This window comes from Morus notabilis, unplaced genomic scaffold, assembly GCF_000414095.1.
Source record: "Morus notabilis unplaced genomic scaffold, ASM41409v2 Scaffold75, whole genome shotgun sequence".
Classification (NCBI taxonomy): Eukaryota; Viridiplantae; Streptophyta; class Magnoliopsida; order Rosales; family Moraceae; genus Morus; species Morus notabilis.
In genome coordinates, this window is record NW_010361425.1 from 718,023 (window position 1) to 726,930 (window position 8,908).

Consider the following 8,908-nt stretch of genomic DNA (forward strand, 5'->3'; position numbering starts at 1 on the left):
TTTTTTGCGGTGAGCCTCTCGCATTTTCTCTCATTCTCTTCGTCCAAAACATCTAAAAACCGTCCAAAACACTGAAAATAGCTTTAAAATATCGTTCTCTCCTCAAATCTTTCATTTGTGAAGAAAAAAGTCCAAAAACGCGGAGTTTTTATCTCCCCCTCGCCGCCCACTTTTCCGGCCATACTCACCATTTTTCGGCCGCCAGCGCTCTGTTGGGAATAGTGTCCTGGAAGCATGAGATGTAATAGGATATTTATTATTTAATTAATAAAAGAGTTTATTCATCATTTTATGTGCATATATTTATGAATATTTATGAATATCAAATGAAAATTCCGTGATTATTTATGTAACCTTAAACATGGTATATAAGTGTTGTATACGAGAGGATAATGTTTAAGGTAATAATCAAAAAGTGATGTTCGTAATAAATCTAATTAAAGTTCAGAATCTTTAATTAGAACATTACTAATACATGGCATTCCCATTTAGAATGTAACGGTGTTATATGCACTATTAATATAGTGTAATATTGAATGAGTGTATTACGCATAATAAGATTATGTGGAACATGGACACAGACACAATATGAATTTCTAATAATTTCCGTTAAGCATAGAAATTCTAATTGAGTCTACCGATGGTCATATATAGAATGATCTTAATCCTAAGTTCTTAACAAACTCCTATTTATGGATTTGTGTCTTTTGATTTACTCGGTACGGATTCTAAGACCCTGAATCCTATTCCTTGTATTTTAGAGACATGATGAAGTAGGTAGCCAGGAATGTTATTATACGAGATGAAATCCGTTCCTTCTTGAGAAAGAAGTAGATAAATAATTCTCTTGAGTGTTGATTCAGTACTTGGATTAGTAAGAGCGCTCTGGTTCATGAATGTGTTTTATGAATCACTGTCCATTAGAGAATCAATGGTACTCAAGGATGAAGATATAATTAGAGGTTAACGGATTCTACCTGACTCTAATTATGAATTATTTATGGAGGATTGATCTATATGCAATGACTATATCAAATGGACATTTTACAGTTTAGAAGTAATTAATGTCTATAATTTTGAGAGTTCAATTCCAAGTTTATAGTGGAGCAACTATTGGAATTAATAAAATTAATTAATTGATTAAAGTATTTAATTAATTATTAATTTTATTAGAGATCGGGATTATAGGTCAATTAGTCCTCGCGTCGTCCTTGTAATTCTACCAGACATAAAGGACAAAATGGGAATTTTAAGATTACGAAATTCTAAAATTAAATACTCGAAAATTAATTAATCGAAAATTAATTATTATTTAAATAATGTGATTATTTAAATTTGAATTTGAATCATGAACATAATTTAAATTTATCCATTTAAATTTATTTGATAAGTTGTTCAATTTAGAATTTAAATTAAAAGTAAGTATTACTCTCCATGGATCCTAAACCTTAAAGTACTTAACACTAAGACAACTAATATTGATAATATATACATATGTATATGCATATATGTTTCAGTACTTACAATGGAAAAATTCATCTATCAACGACTTGATTGACGAAGCCATACTTAAGGCCGAGGAGGACGGGGTCAGAGTATTGAGTCTCGGTCTCTTGAATCAGGCAAGTACATACATACATACATACATATATATAGTTCCATAATTTTTTTTCCCAATTTCAAGTTAATTCTATGCATTTAATTATAAAGTTAATGCCATAATATATGCAATATGCGTGAATGTCTATACAAAACGTTTATATGTGTCCTATCATGTCAAATTGCATATTGGAGTAGTTAATGCCATAATATATGTAATATGCGTGAATGTCTATACAAAACGTATATATGTGTCCTATCATGTCAAATTGCATATTGGAGTACATCTATGTTTGTTATATATGTATATGTGTGTGTGAATATATACCCACCAAAAGTTAAGATAATGATCACCACTGAGAACTAATAATGAAATGGTGTAGGATGAAATATAAATTACTTGATGTGAGTTATTTTTTGCTCTATGTATGAAGAAAGCTATATCGTGTTATTTGATTTTTCTATTCAAAAAGAAGAAAAATGTTCAACAATATTGTTCTTTAATTCTTTCTTTGATCTCAATGCGAAATGTTTTTTATCAATTTTTCAGAGTATGGAATTAAATGCATATGGCGAGCTTTATATTAACAAACATCCTCAGTTAAACATGAAGATTGTAGATGGTAGTAGCCTTGCGACGGCTGTAGTACTGAACAATATTCCAAAAGGGACAACTCAAGTTCTCTTTAGAGGAAAACTTAATAAAGTTGCTTACGCAATTGCTTTTGCTTTGTGCCAAAAGGGTATCCAGGTAATATAAATACAAGTGTAGACCAAATATATATATATATATATATTATGGACTAAACGTAATTTTGGCAAATAATTATATCACGTATATCTTTTACTTCTCTATTCAACTGATTCCATATCTCACATAAAAATAAAAACATATATCACTTTTATTAAAACTTCATTAATCGAAGCTTTTAAATTTTTAAAATTAAAAGTATTACATTTTTCCTCTCTTTAATTTATAATAACGCTGCAGAAAAAGGGTTTTCGCAATAAAATTAAGTCGCAGAATATTTTCTTATTTCTTATATTTATAGTTCCATAACTGCAACAAAACCAACTTTTATAGTTCAATCAAATGCGTCATACGAAGAAATCATTTATGGGAAAAAATAATAATTTGGCTATGAAAAGAGAGCAACATTTTTTTTTTATTAATGGCAGTATATGTGCACCTGAAAATAACTTAAAATTATCTGTACACTTGGATGTTGGTGCAAACTTAAAACATTTTTTAAGGTACACAAGCATTTTAATATATATCTTGAGTATTATTTTATATATTGTATCAACTAATTGACGTGGGCTGAATTTAATTATTTATTCAGATAGCTACATTGCATCCCGACGAGCACGAGGAACTTAATAAACACTTAACTGATGCCAAATTTGCTTGTAATTCAGTTTTCTCAAGATGTTGTTCTCATAAGGTAAAATAATGTTAATTGCTTCATATTATTACTTCTTTTTATGCACACACATTCTAATTATGATTTGAGAACAATTCATAAGAATAATGGTATTAATTAACTTATAAAGTTTTTTACAAATTGACGTCTGGTAGACTATATATCATGTTTAGCAATGTTTCTGTTTTTAGAAATTTTTACTTTTTTAATTTTATTTTTAAAGAGTTAGACACCTTAATTCTATACTATTTAGAGCAAAAAATTTATAAAAGAAAAGGGAAAAAAATTAGAGTGCACAAAAAAATTTATAGTGATTTACCCTTATATGAGAGATGTGTCCACTCTCAGTCGTCGTAGACATTCACTACGATGAAAAAGAATATTACAAGAGAAAATCATACATATTATTGCTGCTTGGATCTAACATGTGTATATGCCTCTTTCAGATCATATTGATTTTAGTCTATATTATCATTAATGTAGGACTTGTTGGAAAATTCAGTAAAGACTACTAGAAGGAGAAATTTTGACATATTACTTTAATATACGCCCTAATTTAGTAAGCAAAAGAGTGAAAGAGAGACGTGTAAAATACATAACATTTATTTCCACTCAAATAAAAAAGATTTTTGTAATAAACAGAATTGATAATATTATTGCAAACACTTTATTCACAGGTTTGGCTAGTGGGAGATGGAGTGGCTGATGAAGAGCAGTTAAAAGCTTCGAAAGGAACTATATTCATTCCCTTTTCTCCATTCCCACCTAAAAAATTACGCGAAGACTGCTTCTATCACTATACACCCTCGATGCTAACTCCTAAATCTCTTGAGAATCTCCACTCTTGTGAGGTATGTATAATGGTTATTCTTCAGAATATTTTTATGATTTCGAAATTTAATACCTTTGAAGTATATAATATTGATATCCAAATATGTATATGTATATGCATATGTAATATGGCAGAATTGGTTGCCAAGAAGGGCGATGAGTGCATGGCGTATAGCAGGAATGGTGCATGATATTTAAGTCGTAATAAACAAATTTCTATTTTTGGGAATTTCAAAATGATGTCGTAATGGTTATTTGGCTACCTGCGTGTGTCCTGATGATTCTTATGATCTTGTTCTTATCGAGTAATTTAGAAAATCAATACCAAATAAATGTATGATTGCATTTATTCTTATCTAAATAAGTATTTTATGATTGCATTTATCCAATAAGATTTTGATAAAAAAAAATCATATTAGAATTCTAAATTAAAATTATCCACTACTTAAATAATATAATTAAATAATTCAATCCAAATTGAACTAGTAATTATCTCATGTGATTTTTAGAATTGATGACTATTCCACATCTTGAATAATTAATAATTGGCTTTCACGATAAGTATTAGTGACTTAGTCAGTATGGATGTTAATCACAAGTCTATAAATTTAGGCGTCCATAACTAATGGCCATGACTCATATCATGAGCAGACCTCACACTTCCTTTTTTAGCCAAGCATTGGGTTTTATTTATTTATTTATTTATTTATTTTAAGTGGAGATCGGGTTCCTATTTTGGCAGAGCTCAGCCTCGATTTTTGGAACATAAAATATTCAGTGAGATAGAAAGATCCGGCCTCCACCAGCTTACGACAGCCCACAAAACTTTTTCCAAATTAGAGAGTCTGAGTTTTGAATTTCAACATCCCAAAAGGAAGCGGAGGGACAGTACTTCTCCATTAACACTCTGACCCCCAAGCTTCTCTTATTGGATGTTATCCCCACACTAGCTTTGTCTAAAATTGGCAATCCGCGTAGCGACACGATGACACAACTCGAAATTTGATTTGGATGTAGACCCATGAAACACGATTAAATAGCGTGCCCTTTTCAGGTTGACTTGTGAACTTACAATTGACCCGTCATAACTCGTTTATTAAACGTGTCATATTTGAGTAATATGAATACGCAACACAATTACAAATCGTTTGTTACCTATGTTCAGAAACAAGTTGAAAAATAAATTGAGAAATAGGTTGGCAAGATCTTATTATCACTTATTTTATAATCGAGTTATTAAAAACAGGATGACATGACACTATTATGACATGTTTAATAAACGAGTTAGTCGTGTTATGTCGTGTCAACCCACCAATATACAGGTCGTGTTTGGATTTTGTATTTCAACACGAATAATAAACGGGTCGTATTTGTATCAGGTCTTACCGTATCAATTAAGGAGGTCAACACAACACGAACACGGCATGATAACACGAATTGTCACCTCTAATTTTGCCAACAGCGCTAGATTAAAATCCTCAAAACGGCGAAAACCAAAACGTCCCCAGTCCTTTGGTTGGCACAACAAATTCCAATCGACAAGCGCTAGGTATCTCGTTTTCTGAGAATTCCCAGTCCACCAGAATCTTCTAACCGCCTTGTTCATATCTTCACAAATCTGCTGTGGAATGCGAAAAGTGGACATGGCATATATCGGTTGGTTTTGGACAACCGATTTGATTAGAGTTGTCCTTCCCGCCCAAGAGAGAGTCTTAATTAGCCTTCCAACCGCTATAAATTAGACGATGTATCTGGACGAGCGGGAAAGAAGCCTTGTTGAGATCACTTTTTTCTTCTTTGACTAACGTGGCCATGAAAATGAGGTGATCTGAAACATCACTTTTGTCTTCTTTGTCTAACGTGGCCATGAAAATGAGGTGATCTGAAACTTAAGCAAAGTAGTTGGATAGCAATTGCTGCTGTACTATGATTTATGGGCAACTTGAATTCGTACACCAGTTGGCCTATCAATTTTGATAACTTATCGTATTGGGGGAGTCATTTAAACCGTTGAATAATAAACCTAGTATATGATTTATTGTAACCTTAAGTAGATAAGGATGTAACACAAGAAAAAAAGGTAGTAAAAATAGACTCAATTATTGTAGAAGTCAGCATATAGCATTTATGAGACTTTTACGACACACAACAACCTAAAGGACCACCAAACACCTATACAAAAGTACTTGTTCTTTCTTTAAGACAGCATGATATTCGACCAAATATTATGCACCTTTCTTCAACTATAAAATTTATTATGATTAGCAAAAAAACTATAAAATTTATTAGGAGAATTCTGCTACCCAAAAAAAAAAAAAATCAAGTACATGTCAAAGATGCACCGCCCTTTGCTAGTAGTTTTCATTATGATACACTTTGCTAGTAATCATAACATGCAGTTATATTAATTAAATGCACATGCAAACTAACACAAATTAGCTGTTTGACTCCGGATGCCCAACAGCGACATCTTACAAACGAGCAGACTTTGAGTGTAGTGAGTTTGGTATTAATGTGTTTTAAGAGAATCACTAATTTTACTTCAAGTAAAAGTTAGAATCAGAATCAGAATTTAAAAGTGTATTAGTCTTTGTGCAGAATGTTTTTCAACCTTTTAACGAAACATTATGGTTATATTGGTTTTTGTGTAAAGTGCTTTTAAGAGTTGTAAAAGTAATCCCAAATACACATTATGTTATTAATACATAATTCATCTAGACACATATAATAAAACGTACTCTTAAGTTTTAACTATGTGAGCAAAAAAAAAATTTCTTAATAAACATGGTTGATTATATAAGCTCTAGTTTGCGCATAATGATCTTGAACTCTACCCATAATAGAGTAGCTTACACTAATATGAGTTACCAAAAAATTATTACACCTAAAAGAGCCTATTAGAAACTAGCAATACAAGATGTGGAACGCTATCCTTTCTAATCTGTTATATGAGGTTAATAACCGAAATGGAATTCTTTGCACAGTGAATGTTATAAGAGTGTGATTTCCTTATCCAATATTATTTTTGGACTAGAGTTTTCTTAGGTTGAAGATTAAATATACTCGAAATCAAGTTTGGCAAAAAAAAAAAAAAAAAAATTAAAGAAAAGAAACATTCTTATTTTAGAATTTCAGTTTTTTGGTATAGAATTTTAGTATTGATTAGTACCCCACTTAAATAAATTTCTGACTCCGTATTCACTGATTAGTGCGTGCAATGATTGAAAGTCTTTACGTTGTAAAGATGACAATCAAAATTTTAAAAGTAAACACCTTATTAAATTTGAAAGGCCTTTGTTGAACACAACACTATTAGACACACAAATATTATTATTCTTCTTATTATTAAGACCACTCAAAGAGAAGATTTACACACTCAAATATTACAACTCTCAAGGACACTACACTCACACTTACAACTCGCCGAACCACTCAAGGCTATTAGCGTTATAATTCTTCTTCACTTCTTGAATGCAAACTATGCTACGAAGCGGTATATATAGTAGAGCAAATATAATAATAGCCACAAAAATAGGGTGGACATGTGAAAAAGCTGATTATAACTTCTAACGCGTAGATAGATTCATTTTATATGGGGGGAGAGCGCATGCATGCATATATAATGATTCGCTTAGAATGCAGAGATATGATTATACACGCACACACGTTGTGAAAATAGATAGATAAACGCATAAATATAAACATATACACACACACATATTTAAGCAAAACTTACGATCGTGCTGAATTATTACTGATGAGCTTTTATTCAGTAATTTGGAATAGCAAAAACAATTGCAATTTTGGGGAAAAAAAAAAACATAATTAAAAAAATGAAAACCATTTATTGTGGTCCAGCAAAAGCAGTTGAGAAGAATGAATAAATTTCTGATTAAAAGGTTCTGTGAGGTATTTAATGAATCAGTGGCTGAGAAACAAGGTCCTAGCTTCCAATTGCTTTTGGGTTGGCATTGTCTCTGCAACAAAAAGGATTATTAGCGATGACGTTTATGGTTGTTAAAATTACAGTATTAGTGACGACATGTCGTTGCTAAAAAGAAAAAAAAATTTTTGAATGACTTGTCGTCGCACTAAGTATTTGTGATGACATGTCGTTGCACAAAATTTTACTATTTGTGACGACATGTAGTCGCTATAATTTCACAAGTTATTAGCGATGACATGTCGTCGCTAATATTCGTTGGCGCCAAAACTAATCTGGCGCCAACAATTTTGGCGCCAGTTTGTCCATTTTTTTCGACGACATGTCGTCACAAATATTGATACTTACAGCTGGCGGTGACGTGGCCAAAACGAGGCGAAAAATTTGGCAGTTTCCCGCAAATAGGTTCCATATATTTCTTTATTTTTTGCGACGACAGATTGAAAAGTCGTCAGAAAAAATGGTTCCAGAAATTTCTTTTTAGAATGACTGTTTTTGCGACGACACGTATCGTCACAAAAAAAGGTTCTAAAAAATTATATCAAGGACAACTGTTTTTTGCGACGACTTTTTTTAATAGTGTCATCGCAAATAACTGGGGATTTAATTTTTTCAAAGAAAAAAGGGCGAAAACTTTAGCGGTTTGCTTAAAATTATTTGCGACGACATTGTTAAATTGTCGTTGCAAAAAATGAGCCCGGGTATATTTCTCAAGAATATTCTCAGAAATATTATTGACATAATGTTGTTGTAAAAAACCACCTGTATAAACCCGATCGCAAACCTCCTTTCGCCATTTTTTGCGGTGAGCCTCTCGCATTTTCTCTCATTCTCTTCGTCCAAAACATCTAAAAACCGTCCAAAACACTGAAAATAGCTTTAAAATATCGTTCTCTCCTCAAATCTTTCATTTGTGAAGAAAAAAGTCCAAAAACGCGGAGTTTTTATCTCCCCCTCGCCGCCCACTTTTCCGGCCATACTCACCATTTTTCGGCCGCCAGCGCTCTGTTGGGAATAGTGTCCTGGAAGCATGAGATGTAATAGGATATTTATTATTTAATTAATAAAAGAGTTTATTCATCATTTTATGTGCATATATTTATGAATATTT

The 8,908-nt window shown here is 31.8% G+C and overlaps 1 protein-coding gene across 1 annotated transcript in view; it reads left to right on the forward strand.

The window, feature by feature from the left end:
- Window positions 1–4,052, forward strand: part of LOC21406637 (protein ECERIFERUM 1) — a 39,797-nt gene extending 35,745 nt beyond the window's left edge. Inside the window, exons 9-10 of the mRNA XM_024166511.1 lie at window positions 3,701–3,874; window positions 3,990–4,052. Coding sequence (XP_024022279.1) covers window positions 3,701–3,874; window positions 3,990–4,052 — 237 coding nt within the window. The remainder of the gene's footprint in view (window positions 1–3,700; window positions 3,875–3,989) is intronic.
- Window positions 4,053–8,908: the final 4,856 nt, after the last annotated feature.